Source organism: Mus caroli, chromosome 18 (assembly GCF_900094665.2).
Source record: "Mus caroli chromosome 18, CAROLI_EIJ_v1.1, whole genome shotgun sequence".
Lineage (NCBI taxonomy): Eukaryota > Metazoa > Chordata > Mammalia > Rodentia > Muridae > Mus > Mus caroli.
In genome coordinates, this window is record NC_034587.1 from 51,795,423 (window position 1) to 51,814,441 (window position 19,019).

The following is a 19,019-nucleotide window of genomic DNA, read 5'->3' on the forward strand; positions in this document are numbered from 1 at the left end:
CAGGCGGGAGGAGTTTGCATAGTCAATGTTTTGATTCTCTGCGCATGCTGGGGCATGGGTACTTAAGGCTCACATTTTCTTCATATCCTGGTATTTGGCTGTTTTATTAGATTGCCCACAGTCACCTCTTAATTTAAAACGCATTAGGCAGAAGACTGTTCTGCCCTTAAGTAGAAATCCTGGCTTTTTGGAGGTGACCACTTGCCGCTGTGGCAGCAAATCTGTGTTCGACAGCTGCCTGACGTCACTGTTGCATTAGCAAAGCCGGGTCGGCTTAAAAACATGTTCCTTGGACACTGATCCCCAATCCAAAATTAATCACGTTTAAATTTCCATCTCCGGTGGACAAACCAGAACACCGCCAGCTTTGCTCATTATTCTTACTTTAGCCTCTCCTAAATGTGGTGGACACTGCTGAGAAACAAGATCAATGCAATTTATGCTTTGGGACTTGCTGTGCAAAAAAATAAAGAGGGTAGGGGTAAACTCATGTCAATGATTGAAGGGACCAGTTCTCCTCTAACACAGTGTCTCCACATTAGAGAGGCAGAAGCAAGATCCCCAATGCAGGGGCAAGTTATCCAAAGAGCTAAAAAATTTAAAAGTCCTGCCTGCTTGTTGCTCTCGACTTGCTTGTAGCAAGAGTTCACATTCTGAGCTACTGTTTAACGCACATAACGTAAAGGGATTAGAATAGATCTCAAACAGACATCATAGGCAGGATTATATCGTGCACTCAAGTTTTTTTTCATTTGATCTTCACAAAGTCGTGAAGAGGAGATGAGAAGAGATGAAGGGTCTCTTAGGAAGAGCAACCAAGCCAGAATTTGAACGGGCCAAGGTCAGCCAAAAGCAGCAACCTGCTCTAAATGTAAAACAGAGCATGAGACGGAGAGAATGCCTCCTCTATAGGGAATTTGTTATCCTTTTGTGTACACAGGAAGCCATGCACCTGAGTTACTTTAAATGCCTACAGTTTGAAGTTTGCACACAAATACTGTGATTCCCTCCAAACTCCTACCCCTAGCCCCAGAGACAGAGGACTTTGAACAGGAGTACATGAGTTTTCACCTCCAAACTCCATGAAAAAATGTTGGACGTGGTTAGCACGGGCCTGTAAGCCTTGTGGTGGTTGTTTGCACAGCCAGGAGGAGGTAGCTGGGGCTTTCTGGATGTTATCCTAGTTCAGGTTTGGTAAGAGTTCTTGTGTGGAGGGAATAATGCAGAAAGTGACAGAGCAGATCTTCTATGGCCTCTCAGTGGATATGCAGACGCACATCAGGACACATAATACACGCAGGTGCCCAACCTCACACGCACATGCGCACACACACACCTGAGCAGTGGAGGGTTAACTCCATGGTAGAGTGCGTGGTGGAGCTTGAATGAAACCCTCGACTTGGTTCCCAGCATCCAGAGGGAGAAACCTTAGCTGAGATGCTGCTAAAGCCTAGTCACAACCAGGGCTCTGACCCCCGGGCCAGGAAGCCTGCTTCCATTTCCAGCCAAGACAAACAGAATGCTGGACACACAGAATGTCAACAATCTAGGCTCTCTATAATGCTGCTTATGGGGGTGGGTGGGTAGGGTGTCACTGTCCATCAGGAATCACCCCAGACATGTCCCTATGTGCAAGCACATGGAGAAAGCATGCTTGAAAAACAGCATGTCTTGAAGCTTCTTGTCTCTCTTTGGCTCTTTCCAAGCACTATCAAAGGTATAGTGTGGGCTGACAATGTAATTACACTACTCAGCCCAATGCTCTCGTTTTTTTTTGTTTTGTTTTGTTTTGTTCTGTTTTTATTTTGTTTTGGAAGCTAAACAAAATCTCCCCTCAAAGATGCTTAATATGTCATTTCCTATAGATCTAGGCCTCGAGATCTCTTCCACTGCTTCCTATCAGTTGTCACATACCTAGCTTCGCTTGTGTTCTCTCAAAGACGACTGCCCCACGGCTGAGCCACAGACACTTAATCTATTCTAAAAAAGTGAGTGGTGTGTCCTCTGCATAGTAGCAGTGAATCTTGGGTTTTTGCATACTGTTTCCAAAGATACTTAGAATATAAAAACAAGCCACTGAGGAAGGTGGTGGAGATCATAGCAGGTACTAGAAAGGACGCCTTCTTTCTGGGAAGAATCCTTTTATTATCCCCTTGGTATAAAGGTGAGTTCCGAGAAAAGTTCTACCCAAATTCCATTTCTACCAATTAAGGCTCCTTCCTATCACTTCACAAGGCATCCCAGAAGTGAACTCAGATGCTGCTCAGCATAGGGAACCTATGAGAGCCAAAGGGTCAATTTCAACTCATTTGAACTCAGGCATTGTAGTTCCAGGGTTCCTAAACTCTCATGAAGTCAGGTTGAAATGGGATTAATAGCCGTGTCTCATCTCACCCTGTTATATGTGGACACTATTTCTTGGAGGACAGAAGGAAAAGGAAGAAAGGACAAGAAAGTCTTTTGTTTCTGTTCTTACCTAAAATCCTTTCTCTACTCAGGTTAGGTGACCTCTTAGAACCACCCAAAGATAGTCTTGTAAAATATATTACATTGTACAATATACACTGCTAGTGACAAAGAACAAGGGAAAGTCTGAGTCACCTCAAGCCCTTAGGCAGTGTCGTGCAAAGGGTCAAAACATATTTTACCAAAGCATCATGGGCCAACCATAGACGGTAACAATTTTGACTTTATCTATCTTGGTATCAAATGCCTATCTATTTTAAAGGACACATTGCAACACATTCATTCCTACCACACCTCGACTAAAAGGCAGCTGTAAGTCTTCTCATTTGATTTTGAGAAATGACGAAACTAAAGGCCAAAAGAGAGGCTGTCTGGGGAGTGCGGAGTCGGGAAAGAAGAACAATAAACAAATCAGAAGTCATGAATTTTCCCAGTAACGTCTGTAATGCCCTCTACCAAGTTCACTATCCCATACTCTATATATGTTTGAGTTTGAGGATCAGACTCACCCAGAGTCACTTAACTCATACTTGTTAGGTTAAGTTCTCCCCCAGACCCATAAGACAACTCCATAAGTAAATTGCAGTTTCCAAGTTAAAGCTTATTTCCCTTCTGAGAACAGAACAGATTTTTAAAACCCAATAGGCCTCTCTCTAGTGAGAACAATTTGTTTTCTAAAGTATGATAAGAATCCTCTGAGCAAGTTTATCCACAGAATAACATACAGGGCAGGAGGAGATGCCTCCACTATCGTCTTGATTCAATATTTGTGGAATAACAACTGGAAGCCCTGGTGTCATTTTTTTAAAAAAGTTCTCTCTCATTTGCTGTTGATGTTGTCTCACACTTCAGCCTTAGACTTCCCTGGAACTCACTCAGTAGCCCAGGCTAGCTTCAGACTCTTGGCTTCAAAATAACTGGGATGACTGGGTGTGAGCGAACACACTCAAGATGTTTCTTTAAAAAAATCTTTTAATAAAAATGAGACCAAGCCATTTCACATCAAATCAAAGCAAACACCTTGGTGTGTAGGGTCACATGTCTGTCATCCCAGGACTTGAAAGGTGAAGGGGAGGAATATCTGGACTTCAAGGTCATCATCCTTAGTTCCATAGAACCTGTTTTAGAAAAATAGAAGAGAAGGAAGAAAAGAACTAACAGTCCAAAGCTGAGGACGAAGGCTCCTAATGAAAGATTATTATTTAGCTTCCGATACAAAATGTATTGAATAACAGAGTTAGTCAAAATATAAGGACCTAGTTTTTCTGACAGAAGGACCATGTACTGACCCCATGCCCTCCCCTTCGTAAGAGTTGCTAATGAAAGCTGCCTCACTGTTAGGGAAGTCATCCTCTTATCCAGTATCTCTCTGTCAGGTGCCTCTATGTGGCAAGCATTGTTTCAGGAGAGATGAATAGTCACTGCAGAGTCGAGAATATGGGCAGGGTTCAGATGGTCAGTTAAGCCCAAGGCATTGTGGGAGCATCAAGGGGGTGGGGCAGTGAGTGTACTGTGGTGGATTTATAAACCTGCGTAGGACTTGGGCTAGGACAGGGCTAAGCCATTCTGAATGCTACCTTAGTCACGGGATTGACAGTCTAGGGAGCCAGGAAGCACAAGAGGAAAGTCAAGAGTCCAGGCAAGGATGAGAACCTAGGGGTTTCTGTGGGGCTAAAAAAACAAACAAACAAGAAAAAAAAAGTGTGGGCTTCTGAAGTAGGGGTATAGAAAAGTCAACTGGCTCACCCAATAAAGCCCATGTTGGACTCTAAATGAAAATGTATGAGAGAGAGCAAAATTGGAGACACACACACACACACANAGAGAGAGAGAGAGAGAGAGAGAGAGAGAGAGAGAGAGAGAGAGATGTTTTAAGAGGCCATGGCTGAACTCCAAGGGAGAGACACAGCCAAGCCTAGAGATGGTGGGAGATGATGAATTCAAAGACAGTTCTTACGTATCTTTCTTTTTCAACCAGGACAGAGAGAGTCAGTCCCTGGAAGGAGAACCTAGGCAGAGGGATATCTGTAGGGAAATGTTTCCTGGGTAGGCACAGGACCCAAGGGCTGGACTGGAGTAATGCACAGCACACAGGATGAAGGCAGTGGGGGAGGGGGGTGTGCGATGCTCTGGGGAAAACAGGAGGGCTGGAAGGAAGGAGGAAGGAGTCCAAGAAACCCAAATAGAGCAGAGGAAGAAAGGAAGACTGCTCAGAATAATGGTCCTAGTCGTCACCAGGAGGTAGCCTCAATCAAAGAAGACCAGACTTAAGAGGAAGTTGGTTTCTGAGGTCCGGGAAGTTCAACACCGCCAGGAGCTGGCTGAAGGTCTCCCTGTGTCTCTCACCTTCCAGAAGATGAGGGATGTTAGCACTTTCCATCACTTCAGTCTACAGCTCTGGGCCACCCGCGGTGTGTGGTCCTCTCACCGACCAGGAGCTTCTGTCTCAGCAGACTGAAGCCTCTGACTCAGCATCCTTACTCACTCCTGACTCACCTTGGAAAAAGCCTTAAAGGCCCCAACCTGTTGAGTCTCCCCAGCAGCCAGGAGAAAAGGTAATGTGACCTTCATCGCAAGAGGAGTCACAAAACCTGTGGGGAATCAAGCTGTTTCATGCTCCGCTGCCGGCTCCTGCTCCGCCCAGTGATCCCTAAGGCACCAAGTTCAGTGAAGTTCACGGTCTGTTTAATTTGTCACAGGCTAAGGTGGCTAACGTAACATTCAATATTTACAGTCACTTAGAATCCGGTGTTTGACGAGATTTGGACAAAGAGTGATTTGGTGTTTCCTCCTCTAAAACCTGTATTTTGGACAAACCCAGGGTTGAAGATTGGGGATCGGGGTCTTCTGTTGTCAACATCTATAAAATGGCACTCTGAAGGCCTGTGGCAACTATGTCACAGTAAAACCTCCAAAAAAAAGAGCACCTTTATGAATCACAAATGCAAATTAAAAAACCAGAGTTACAATCTCTATTTAACCTTTCACATTAACTAGTGCCTTTTATTTATAGACACCCAGACAGAGGTGTTAACAGAATCACATTCTCTGGACATTCATATTTCCAGAATATTTTTAGACTTTTTTTTATTTCAGAAGATGATTTAGATCATTAGAAAAAGTTGCAAAGACTCAGCACTAGACATGAGTGCTCAGTGGTTGTGAGTGCTCAGTGGCTGTGAGTGCTCAGTGGCTGTGAGTGCTCAGTGGCTGTGAGTGCTCAGTGGCTGTGAGTGCTCAGTGGCTGTGAGTGCTCAGTGGTTGTGAGTGCTCAGTGGTTGTGAGTGCTCAGTGGCTGTGAGTGCTCAGTGGTTGTGAGTGCTTACTGCTCTTGCAAAGGACCCTGGTTTAGTTCCCAGCACCCAGAGGAGCAGCACACAACTGCTTGTAGTTCTATGTACCCTTCTCTGGCCCCTATGATATTTGGATATTGCTTGAACTCGAAGCACATAAACCTCTACAGAGCTGGACATGGTGGCATAATTAGTTATATACATCTCAGCAATGAGGAAACAGAGTCAGGCAGATTTCTGTGAGTTTGAAGCGAGCTTTGTTTACATAAGTTTTAGGCCAGCGAGCTATACAGTGAGACCCTGTCTCAAAACCAACAACAAAAAAACCAAACAAAATAAAAATACCTCCTGCAAACATAAGCAAAAGTAAATCTTAAAAGGATAAAATAAAACACAACAAACAAAAAACAAAAAAAAAAATAGAATTTTAGACTATCCCAGGGGGCTGGGCAGACAGATCAACCAGTCAGTACAAACATAAGGACCTGAGTTCATGTCTCTTATACCGAGGTAAAAAGCTGAGCATGTGCCAGGAATATCTACTGTTATGAGGCAGACAAAGGAGAACACTAGAGACTTGAAATTAACCTCATCTTACACATGCAAACACACACACACACAGTGGCCATGGAGGAGCCAGGCCTTACTAATTCAAGGACCTTCATCCAACCTCATTCATACCTAATAAATACTATCTGCTATAAATCTTAGTCACATAGAGCAGCAGAGATGGACTTCCAAACAAAGATGTGGTTGTACCTTTCAGAGGGGTGCTCCAAGTGTCCAAGATTTCTTACCATGTGAATCACATATTTCATAGAATGTGCTCTTCCGAAGATGACATGGACTTACTCCACACTCTATTACCAAACTCCCAGCACACGGTGGCCACCAGAGCTTCTCTTATCTACATTAACATGATACTCACTTCTCCAGTGAGTCAGTAAACACCTGCAGTTTTAGCAGTAGACTCAGCTAAATTTAAATCAAGCTGACTTGAGTCATTATTTAAATCAGTCAAGAAAAACTGCTATCTTTTAAAAATTAAAGAATTCATGCTTATTTTTGCCATAATGGCTTTACACTTTATAAAACTCACAGGTGGGCTTTTATTTAAAGATGAGATTTTAAAAACTCTTCAAATAGTCTCAGTATTTTATTTTTAATATCATAATCCAGCCTTTCTATACACACACATATTTTTATAATGAAAATTGCACTCCACACCTCTAAATGCACTTCTTCCCATATTTTACAACTATTAGAAGCCCTACATCGCTAATTTTATAACATAATTCACGGAAGCCTCGATTTGAATAGCCGAAGAACAATCTTCTCAACGTTAATCGCGGATATTTTTCCAGTATATTAAAATCTAATAACCTTAACCCAAACAACTTAAACTGAAATTGTTTTTTTGTTTAATAAAAAACGGAATTACTCAGAGCCATCAACCATGGTAAGGTAAGTAGCAGAAATAAGTAAGTTTCTTTGTTAATCAGCACTAATGCTTATCAATAAACATTCACTCCTTGATGGGGGTGCTAATTTTAATTACAGCATTAAAATTATTTCTAGGAAAAGGGAATCCTCATGTCAAGCCACTCCTGCCAGATAAGGAATACATTTGGCACCTAGGATTAAAACATAAAAACTGGGCTCGAGAGATGGCTCAGCAAGTAAGAGCCTGTACTTTGAGGGAATTTGAGTTCAATTCCCAGAATCCATGGCTCATAACTAGCTGTTGTCCCAGCTTTGGGGACTCCAACAGCCTCCTTCAGTACCCATGCTCACACAGGAGTGCACGCATACATGTATACACACACACACACACAAAATATTCTTTTTAAATCTTAAAAAAATAATAAAGTACCCAAAAGGGCAATACTTGGAGACCTTCCTGGCTTTGGCTTCCTTTGATCTTAAGCTGTGCTTGGTTGGGTTAGGTTGGACTGGGTAGGGAGGGGTGGACTGGTGGGACTCACTTTAGTAGCTTTGACAAGGTGTGGGAGTTCTCTCCTTTTACATGCAGGTCTTGGGGATCAAACTTAGCTCCTCAGGCTTGAGGGCAAATGCCTCTATTTAAATGAACCACCTCACTGGCCAGAAAGCTATCCATTTTGGTAAAGAAATTAACTTCTAACACACCTCAAATCTGTTTAAGTTTCCCTTTAAAATACTATGTTTCTAATTTGTTTCAGCCAGGCATAATAACTAACACACTCCATTCATCCCAACACTGCTGAAGGCAGAGACAGGAGAATTAAATTCCAGGCCAACCTAGGTTCTAAACCAGGCATAGTGCCTCATGTTTGTCATCCCAGAAACCAAGAATCTGAGGCAGGAGAATCACCAATAGTTTCATGCCCACTGGACTACAGAATGAAGCCCTACCTCAAAGACACAGCAAAACAAAATTTGTTCTTAAATATCACAATTTTGATTTAACCATTTTTTTGAAACCTGAAAATTTGTGGTCTTCAGGATTTATGGGCACAAATTACAGGCATGGTGTTGCAGATGGGAAGCAGAGGCAGAAAGATCTTGGTGAGTTCAAGGCCAGCGTGGTCTACATAGAGAGTTCCAGGAAAGCAGGGACTACATAGAGAGACCTTGTATCATGTATATTATATTGTATATATTCAATATCATATATATAACATATGGTATATATGCATATGTATAATACACACACACAAACTAGTGCTTTAGCAAAATGCTTTGTAAGAACAGTCAGAGGACATGAATATTTACAGAAAAGCAACAAAATGGGCTATGAAATTCGGTCATTTTGTTTTTCCCTTTTATACGTGGCAGAAGTTAGCTCAGAGCCACAGGAGTTTGTGGCCAAATAAACAGCCATGACTTAGCAGAAGTTCCCAGTCATATCGCACTGTAAACGTGCATCCTATAAGCTGGTTTCGAGTCTCCATATTGGAGGGGGAACTGGGCACGTCTACAGGCGTAAGCATCCCCAGCGAGTGGAAAAGGACAGAACCCAGAAGTTCTGTGGCTGTGGTTACCTTATTTTGTAAAACCTTCTGTCTCCTTCCTCTTGGCCTTCCATAGAAGGAAGACATACCTGACACACAGGCTCAACACACACTGTGACTGAATGGCTACTGTAATCTCACAGTTCTGGTTACCCTGCCCCAGCCGTGTCACAATCTGAGGCCAGACCCACATTCTTAGAACTTTCCTCTGCCCTTTGTCTTTCACTATGCCATGGACCAAACTCCGCTCACCTTGAAGGATGGCAACAATAGCGAAAATTCCATCTGCCACCCCAATCTGTGCATCCTCTGGGTAGAAAACAGGTCATCCGGTCATCCTTCTCTGCTTATCACCCCATCCTCCAACTGCCTCGTTAGAGAAACAAAACAAATTCCCTTTCCCTTGCGTTAGGGAGTCTAATATTTTGTCAAACAGAAATGAAAAATAAACCTAATCTAAGCTGTCAGAGAATCATGAAATGCCCCTGGCATTCTGTACGGACTCTTTGAAGAAATGCAACTTCAGTTTATCAAGTGTGATTTATAAGCAACACAGATTTAGCTGGTAGATAACGCTGCTGTCTGATCATTAGTAGTCAGACAACAGCCATGTGAACACATCAATTATGGGCCACTGCCAAAAGCCCTTGAGATCTTGGAGATTAACAGCCAATCCTCTGTTTTACAAGCTCACATCAAAAAGAATATTAATAAGAGGAGGGGCAAGGTGAAAGCCTGTCAGAGTAATTCAGCCACTAACACAAGGAAGGCCTTTTTTTTTTTTTTTCTATCCTTTTTGCCTTCTCTCTCTTCTCTGTTGAATTGGCCCCAGGAAGAAGCTGGCATGGGCTACAAAGTGCGATCCTGCCAATTTCTTGGAAAATGTTTTTCACTAACATATGGGAACTTGTAAGGGTCTACAAACTGCTATTGGGTGAATAATGACAAGCAAGACTTCTTCATGTCCCCTTGTAAATGCCAGGATGACACAAATTGAATCGTTATTGAATTATTTTTAAATTAGCATGCACAGTAGAAATAACTGGTGGCTTGCCTCAATCAGAGATTCTATAAAATCTCCTATGTATTCCGTTCCTAATACCCCTTCTATCCACTGAAACTTAATTAAGAGGCACTACTAGTATTAACCTACACATTGAGTTTCTCCAAATTAGCACGGTGCTTTCCATTGTCAAAGAAATCACAATGTGTGCTCTCTAAGCCTTCAGTGTCTTCTCTCCAAATCTCTCGGGAAGACAGATATAAACTTATTGATATTTCTGGAATTAGAGTTAAAACCAGTTTCCACCACCCATATAGACAGCGTTTACAAAAAAAAAATGTCAATCACCCGCATGGCTTTCATTTTATGTCTATCATATTTACTACCAGTAAGAACTGCTGTATTTTTGTAACTGATCAGATTAAAGCAAACAGCTGGTAAGTAATTGTTTAGTGGGGGTCCCATCAGGCTCCCTAATGTATGAACAGAAGCCATCACAAAATGCGTGGCCTGGGTTTCCCTACCACTTACAGCTTTGTTTGTGCTTAGATTATTTGTAAAACACTCTATATTTACAAAGTGTTCGCCTGTTATTTCATTTGTTGTTCTTCATTTGGAAATCAGCATGGGGCGGTGGGGGGGAACCTTAGGAGAAGGAAACGAAGCAGGGGGTTCCTGTTACTCCTTCCGAGTCTGGGTTGTTTGGTTCCCAGTAAGTCACTTAATTCAAGGGCTTGTTGACAAGTAATTTTAAATCAAAGAGTCTGCATTCTGATTCAAACACTTCTTGGAGCCGAAGAAGGCCCCGCCACCATGGAAGCTCCTCCAGTCAGTATTCTTGTCTCTATTTCCTTTCTCCTCAACCCTGGAGACCAGAACCATAGAGGCTCAGTTAAAATCCTAACTGGTTAACCTACAGGCTGATCAGCCGGGAGGGAATTCAGGCAAGCATTGCGCCACTTTCTCCACACAGTGCACACTCTAATTGCTTCCAGGCAGACACAATGTCCCCCACCTTTAATCCTAGCATTCAGGAAGCAGAGGCTGGTCGATCTCTGTAAATATGAGGCTAGCCTGGTCTACATAGTGACAACCAGGACTACAGAAAGAAAACAAAATTTAAAAAAAAATTTTTTTTTAAAGGATCTCTTTCTAGCCAGGTTCTGACATTCATACAAAACCTGAGTTTCTTTGTCAGCAAACCAGGTATATAATAATAACATCTTTGAAGGTTATCCTAAAACCAATAGGACTTTGAAAGTCCTTAAACATAATTGCAGATGCTACTGAAATCAAGAAACATTCCTCAGGCAACAAGATTAAAGATTAGTGTATCAAGATCAAAAAAGAATTGACAACTTTTACTTATGCCAAAGGTAAAAAGAAAAGAAAAAAAAATCACTGTTCAACTCTTTTTTTTCAGGCAGGTTCTCACTATGCAGATCCTTGGCTGACTGACTTGTAGCTTGCCTCTGCCTCTGCCTCCTCTTTGCCTCTCTGCCTCTCTACCTCTGCCTCTGCCTCCTGAATGCTGTGCACCACAAAGATCTGCCAAAACCACTGTCCTCTTCCACACCAGTTATGGGCAATGATTGATTACAGATGAGTACAAACAATGATGGCATACAGAAACCCTCAGACACGGTCATGTTTCAAGTTCTTTCATGAATTTTAGCATAGAGAGAAAGGACAAATTCCATGCTTGAGTTCCTAAGAGCTCATCACACTCCAAAAAACATAGGCTGACCCTTTTTATGCATGTGCAGATATGCACATGTTTGGGTGCACATATATGTGTTCTGGTGGCCACATGTGAAACTGACGTTGGATGTCTTCCTTGATTATTTTCCACCTTATTTTTTGAGATAACCTTTGTCACTAAACCCAGAGCCCTCTACTTCTGCTAGATTGGTTGGCCAGCAATCCCCAGAGAATCCTGTCTATACCACCCCAGGCCAGAATTATGGGGGAATGTTTTTCCAACTGACTTTTTAACGCGTGCCAACGATCTGCAGGCCCTCACATAAACACATCAAACTTTTTAAACCTTTACCCCCCCAAACGTCTCCCCAAGTCTATTTTATTTCTTTTGCAAATCAGGTTTGCTGGTACAAACTTTCCCATAAGCACCTCTTTTTTTCATTCATCTATTGAAGGGGTTTTCCCCCCATTTTTGGAAGAGTAGCTGTCCATTTTTGTGCTGGCGGTTTTGTGGTTAACAAAGAAACCATCAGACAAAAAAAAAATCTCGCACCACACAGGACATCACCACAGTCCGTTAATCTGAAGCAATATAAACCTTTTGAGTTAGTCATCTTCATTGATGTTCTTTAACCTAACAGACAGGCCCTACCAGACTTGAGAGGCATAGGCAATACAACCAACTACACACATAACGGAACTTTTATATTATTACAAGTGTCTGTGAGTGCAAAACAGATTAAAAACCTAGCTCATTTCCAAGTGTCTTTGTCTCTGATCTCAGAAGAGAGGGAGAAATAAAAAGGTCTGGATCCAGGGGAGCCGTGCTGAAGCCCCCACCTCTACCCTGTGACACCAGTAAAAGAGGACACAGCTCAACAAGTACTGACAGACATACAAATAAGTAAAAATGTCCTCAGGGGTCCCCCAGCACACAGGAGAAATGTGCAGGCACAGATCACAGAAAAACATGGAGAAGGTGCAGAGAAGAGACAGCTGCCTAAAGTGCCAAAAATAGAGATGGGGATGGGAGGGTTACATACAGCTCTTTGGGATATAGAAGGACATTCAGAAAATCCAGTCCCAGAAAGAGAAAGCATATAAAAATAAAAGACAAGATCACCCCAAACAGTGGCTTTGCCCATTATCCTAAAAGAGATCAAAACCCAGCTGACCACCAGAGATGGTGTTGCTGCACGGGTAAGATTGTGGAAAAAATTGATGGAACCCATTGTTTGGACACTCCCTAAACACTTCCTTTGCCCTGCTAGTGTCTGTAATACTAAGCCTAAGTGATCAACCAAGAGCAGCCTGGCTCATCTTCACTACTTAAGAAGTTCGTCTGTGCTTCGAAGCTCCTGCCCTAGGATTCCAGGAAGCAGGACTAAGTGTGTCCTGGCCATACATCTCCCTGAGTCTAGACTGTCAGTATTTTTGGCTCCATCTCCCATTTGGCCACGCCCACAAATTAACTACCTGCAAAACACCTTTATGAACTGGTATTTAAGAGTACTATGGTGACTTAAAAAAAAAAAAGAAGCTATTTTATGAGTAGATTCGAATAACCATTCTTTTTTTTTTTAAAGATTTATTTATTTATTATATGTAAGTACACTGTAGCTGTCTTCAGACACTCCAGAAGAGGGAGTCAGATCTCGTTACGAATGGTTGTGAGCCATCATGTGGTTGCTGGGATTTGAACTCCAGACCTTCGGAAGAGCAGTCAGGTGCTCTTACCCACTGAGCCATCTCACCAGCACTCGAATAACCATTCTTGAGATACAGTGGAGTGGAATATGACTCTTCAGATGTGCCATCTGAATCTGTATTCAAAAGTGCACAAAAGAAGAACAGGGCAGGGGCCCTGGGATATGGGAGTGGGGCAGGAGACAGAGCATTCCTTGGGTAATTGAAAAATACAGATCTGATCAAACAATAACGTTTAAGACGGATATGGTGGAGTATGTTCTTAATTCCAGCACTCGGGAGGCAGAAAGAGATGGATTGCTGAGAGTGGTAGGCCAGCCTGATCTACATAGGGAGTTCCAGTCTAGCCAAGGCTACATTGTGAGACCATATCTCAGTAAAAACAACTTAGAAGATGATTACAGCACTTAGCAAGTAGTAGAAAACAATAAATCTTAGGATAAGGAAGGTCTCCCTAAGCCAGTGCAAAGCTCAACATCTATGAAGGAAAATTAATTATAAAACTTCAATACACAGTTTAAGATTTTTACACAGGACTGGTAGATGGGGATAGGGAGGGGACGTGAATAAACACCATCCAGAGATAAGAGATGGGAAAAAATATTTGCAAACCACCCACCATGAAGTCTAGTTAGACCTCGGGGGGGGGGGGGGGGCAAACGTAAGGCAGCAAGCAAGAAATTTGCAAAACGTAGAAAATGAGTGTGATTAGTTAACCTGCACCTGAAATATTTAAGGTCAAGAAGTGGCTGGTTCACCATAAAACCAGGCAAAGATTACAAGTTATCAAAGCATACTCGTGAAAAATACAAATTGAAACGGCAAGTTGCTAATTGAAGCCAGAAAAGTCATACCCGATGGTGGCGGTAAGTTGTAGAGAAGTGCACACTGAATGTTCTAGTGTTGGGTGATCCATACCATCCAGTCGGCTGCGTGGGGGGGGGGGGGGGGTTAAATTTTCAGATGTGTGCCTGAAAAGATGTTCCATAGGACATTTCTTATAACCGAGAAAGGTTGCCAACAGCCCCCGTGCTGCCAGCCCAGCTAACCCGTGGAATCCAAGCACAGCAAGTGATTTTCCAAAACATGGCTACTCGAGAACAGAAATGCTCAGATGCGAATTGCAAATTCACGTGACTGACAGAGAAGGACCACTTCAATAAAGCTACAGATGGAAGTTAGTGGGAGCGGCCTGGGAGGGGCCAAGCATTAGGGACAGGAACTCTCAGTTTCCATTATGGGCTACATATTTACAACTTCAATTTCTATAGTCTCATGTAGTGATTTTATTTTTATTTTTTAAAATCACTTAAGAATTACTTTAAGTCTGAGGCAGGAGGATCTCCAGTTTGAGGCCAGCCTGGGCTACGTAGAAGATTCTGTATCCAACACAACAAAGCAAAGCAGTAATTTACTAAGCACAACTAATTTAGCTTAATGAGGCAAGTCTCAAAGTAGGAGACATATTCTTTTGTTTTAAGTGTGTTTGTTTGTGACAAGGCCTCTCTGTGTTGCCCAGGCTGTCCTCTGACTTGCAGTCCTGCCTCAGCCTTCTGTGTGCTGAGATTAACAACCTTCTCCACAAACACCCAACATGTCAGATGCCAAGGGACTGAGAAGGTAGAGGGTGTAAAACAAATGGGATTGGTCTTTGTATCATTAGCCCATCGCATTTTAACTTTGTTGTTTGAAGATGGAATAATCAACGTTATTTATAACTTGGCAGTACATGAGGTGTGCGCGTGAGTGTGTGCATGCACAGTTGTGCCTGTGTGCAAGTGTGAACACTCAGAACTGAGAAAACCCTCCACCTGGAAAGTGATCCTTTCATTAATGTCTTCTGAGGAAGGTTCTACCAATAGCCTTTGGGATTCGCAGCATTCCTGTGGGACTGACAGACATATTTCACACAAGATGATACCTCGATCTCCCGGGACCACAGAGAAATGAAAAACCCAAAGATCTGGGATGGCCTCAGAAGTTTAGCTAATACCACTGAGATCACAGGGCCTCCTTGTCATCTCCATCTCTCACTCTTGACACATTGGACACTTTTATCTCCTCAGGCTTGCAAACACTTCCCACCTCAGGGACTGCACTCTAGGTCTAGTATTGACTGCCTCCATGGGTCAAATGGTCCTTGGCAGTCTGTATTCATGTCCTACTCCAGAACAAACACGTCTAAACTCTCCCTTCAACCAGCTCTCTTCCATCCTCCCCTGCTACGTTCCCCCTTACAGCACACAATACAGTGGCTCTCTCCATAAGAACTCAGAATATATGCTTCACAGGATAAAGACTTGGCTGTGCCTTGGAGACCCAGACCCAGGCACTCAGAAAAGACTTGTTCAGTGAAGAGATGGATAAAGGTATAAATGGAGAAATAAACAGAGTCACGGATATGCACCTTGCTTTTCTACGATTTCTACTCCTGAAAAACCAGTCAGAGTAGTCAAAGATCCCTAAACCACAGGGGAGAGGAAGGGGGTGGGGGGCAGATACACAATTGTTGTCTAAAACATCTCTATTAAAGAAATTTCTAAGTCCCTTAACACCATAACAATGCTGCACAGATGGTAAAATAAAATCTTCCTGGCTAGGGGCGTAGTTTCCCCAGCATGCTCTGCATGGGCAAGGCCTGTGTAATCACCAGCAAAAATTTGCTAGATGTTGCTGTTATTTTAATCCAGAGGAGTTGTTTTGTTTTTAGCCACTAATTCTATCAACCCAGTATATGTTGCTAAACCTCATCTTTCCATGTTACAATAGAAGACTCATTCAACTGCCAAGCTCCAAGGCAGCACTCCCCCCCCACCTCCATCTCCCCCCCCCATACCAAATCTCCCCTACCTTGATCCTCGAGCCTAATAAAGAACATTTATTGCCTCCGCTCTAGTATCATTGCCTGCCTCCATTCCACAGCAGTGCGTAAACAGGCTATTAAACGTTCCTTACATATTGAAAGTGATAGATATTTACTTTCCGGTCCCCTTTTGAGATAGGGTCTTCTTATGTATCGTAGGCTGTCCTTGAACTTGCTTTACAGCTAAAGAAGCCACTGCAGATTCATCTCAGGGCTTTGTACATGCTAGACGAGTACTCTACCAACTGAGTTCCACCCACAGCTATAACCACTCCTTGGTAAATAATAAATACTTAGATTAACATTTCAGTCCTTACGCTAACCTTTTTTTTTTTTTTTTGATATATTCTGATCCCCCTCCTTCAATAACCTAAGTCTTTCAGTGATATCTTGTTTCCCTGCCCCTGTGTTTCAGTAAGGACTATGGTTGCTGAGTTTAGCAGTCGTCGATTCTGAGTCTCATTATAACCTGAGTTCTCGGCAGCATTTGGCACAGATGATCCGAGCCACCTGGATGGAATTTCTAAACTTGCTTTCCAGAAAACACCAGATTGCCTGGGGTTTCCTCTTCCAAAGCACCGTGTGCCCCAGGCTCCTCTTAAAACTCCATGGCTCATCTCTGCTCTCTTGTCTTTTCTAAGGACACTTACTCTTTGGGTGACCTCTCTCAGCCCACCAACCTCCAAATCAACTTCACCCTTGTCTGTGTCCGGACCCTAACCATCACAAATGTCAGATTGCCTCAGTCTGTGTCAAAGGTGCATCCTAGCTGGCTGTGCTGGTACACGCCTGCAACGCCAGCACTCAGAATGCAAAAGCAAAGATTCAAGGTCATCCTTGACTATTTACTGAAGTCAGTCAGGAATATGGAAAACAGTGTTTCAAAAAAACAGAAACAAACAAACAAACAAACAAAAGTGACTCATAACTACTGATCCCACAGACCCCACCCCCATCCCGTTCAGCTGCTAATCCTTAACTCTTATTATTTCCCAACTCCAGATCAAGTCCTAGTCTGTCTTTACCTTTGGACAACATGACTACTTTCAACCTAACTCTAGGACTAATGAAGACATCTACTGTGTCTTATGGGACCTTGTGGAAAAATCCATAATCAGTTTCACTGCACCTCTGGCAATTGGCTCCCTCCACCCAACACATTTCAGAGGAAGATTTTTTTCTTTTTAAATCTAACTAAGTCATGCTATTTATTTCGCTCCAACTAGAAGACAAACTCCTTCACCATAGCCTACAAGGCCCTGCATGATGGGGCCTAGGACCAGGTCCCAATCCAATCTGGATGCAGACTGTGCAAAATGCATGCCTTGTGTGTTATCTGAGGGGATTTAACAGCATGTGCAGTCAGCCAAGAAAACGGTGAGGAAGTACAGTCCAGAAAATTGTGGTTGTGTCCAATCCAATCAATCCAGATTCCAAGCTCAAGCCCCCTCTTACACAACATCACTTTTTGGAGCTGCTGTCGCAGCTCCTTCCTCTGCAAGCGCTCTTTGTCTTCCATCTCAGACACTTGACAAGGCTCTGTACCCTATAATACAGCTTCAAACCACAGCTCTCTCAGCCTCTGAGACCCAACCTCTTCCATTATAGGAACTTCCTGTCATTGAAAGCCTGAAAGAAGCAGTGACAAAAGTAGTCTACAATTTTCTGGTGACCTTCTTTTCCATTGGGTCTTAAGATAGCCCAGGTTTCCAACAGAAAAACACAATCATGGGCTCTGTCATCCAAAACTCCCTTTTGCCAAATCAATGCTTGGGAAGAAATAAAACGTATTACTTACTACTTACACAGATTCTGTGTTCTTAAAACGCATTGTATCTTTGGAACTCCTGTTGCCTGAACTGTGTAAAGCTACCCTCATCTTTTCAGTGATGTGCGTTATTCTTATTTCGATGCCCGTAATTGACTTATCAGGTTCATGAGAAATCTGCAATAATTTCTGGAAACCACAACATAACTGGACTAATATATGAAATTCATAACAAATTTAAAAAAAAACTACAGAAATAAACAGCATGAATCTTGCTCTCAAGTTGTCTCACAGTGCACTTGAATGGCAGCATCCATCTCCAGGACCTCCTGTCCTTACCAGTTCTCTATTTGAATCATGGGCTCTATATTAAGTTTTAAGAAGGTTAGAAAAATCAGAATCACATGATTTGTATTACCAGAGTAAAAGAAATCTCTACAGAAAGGATGGAGGAAATAGCTCAGTGATAGAACATTTCCTAGCATTAATGAGGCCTTAGGTTAGGGAGTAGAGTGAAGGGAGGGAAAGAGGAAGAAAGAAAGAAACAGGAGGAAGAAAATGACTAGAGCATAGAGCAAGCTGATGGTGAAATCAGCCTGACACGTAGGCAGAAAATATGACTCATCCAGGCGTGCTACTGAAGGCAGCAACCACACTCTCCTGCTTCTTCCCCTACCAGACAGTCCCTACCTTTGAGCCTCTTATCTCTGCCCTTTATCTGTCCATTCACCTGGGACTGCGGAGCACTATCAGGATTGGCAGTAAGAGCCATCCAATGGATTGCTTACAGAGGTCAAAGCTCTTGATAAACAGTGGGAGAAAAACCAGACTATAGCCAGATAAGAATCTGTCAGAAGATGGAGAAAGATACCTTTTTTTTTTTTTTTTTTTTTTTTTTGGCAGGAATTTAGCCAAGAGGAGCAAGGCAAAGAGCACTTCCTTGTTACAGGATAGAGAACCTTCAGTTAACCTTGCTCTCCAATGCTATTGGTGTAGCTGCCAAGGAGACTTAAACTTACTCCCCACACAGAAAGGTCTCTCTCCAAAGTTCTCTTTTTTAGTTCTTAAACATTGTATTCCTAGTGACTACCACTCCCAGCTACCCACCCCACCAACACTTCCTCTGTTTCCCTAAACAAACAAACAAACAAAGTAGGTCTCCCAGGATATTCACCCAACATGACATAACAAGATACAGTAAGACTAGGCACAAATCGTAATTTCA

General features: G+C 42.7%; 1 protein-coding gene across 6 annotated transcripts in view; it reads right to left on the reverse strand.

The window, feature by feature from the left end:
- Nucleotides 1-19,019, reverse strand: part of Znf608 (zinc finger protein 608) — a 104,878-nt gene that overhangs the window by 64,957 nt on the left and 20,902 nt on the right. The window contains exon 1 of one of the 6 annotated variants that reach the window (XM_021150774.2): nucleotides 8,783-10,630. The exons of 3 other annotated variants lie outside the window; for them this stretch is intronic. In XM_021150774.2, coding sequence (XP_021006433.1) covers nucleotides 8,783-8,839 — 57 coding nt within the window. In that variant the 5' untranslated portion in view covers nucleotides 8,840-10,630. Of the gene's footprint in view, nucleotides 1-3,801; nucleotides 4,106-4,962; nucleotides 5,052-8,782; nucleotides 10,631-19,019 lie in introns of those variants that run through there. 2 more of the 6 variants (XM_029471784.1, XM_021150775.2) reach the window with 2 other exon arrangements.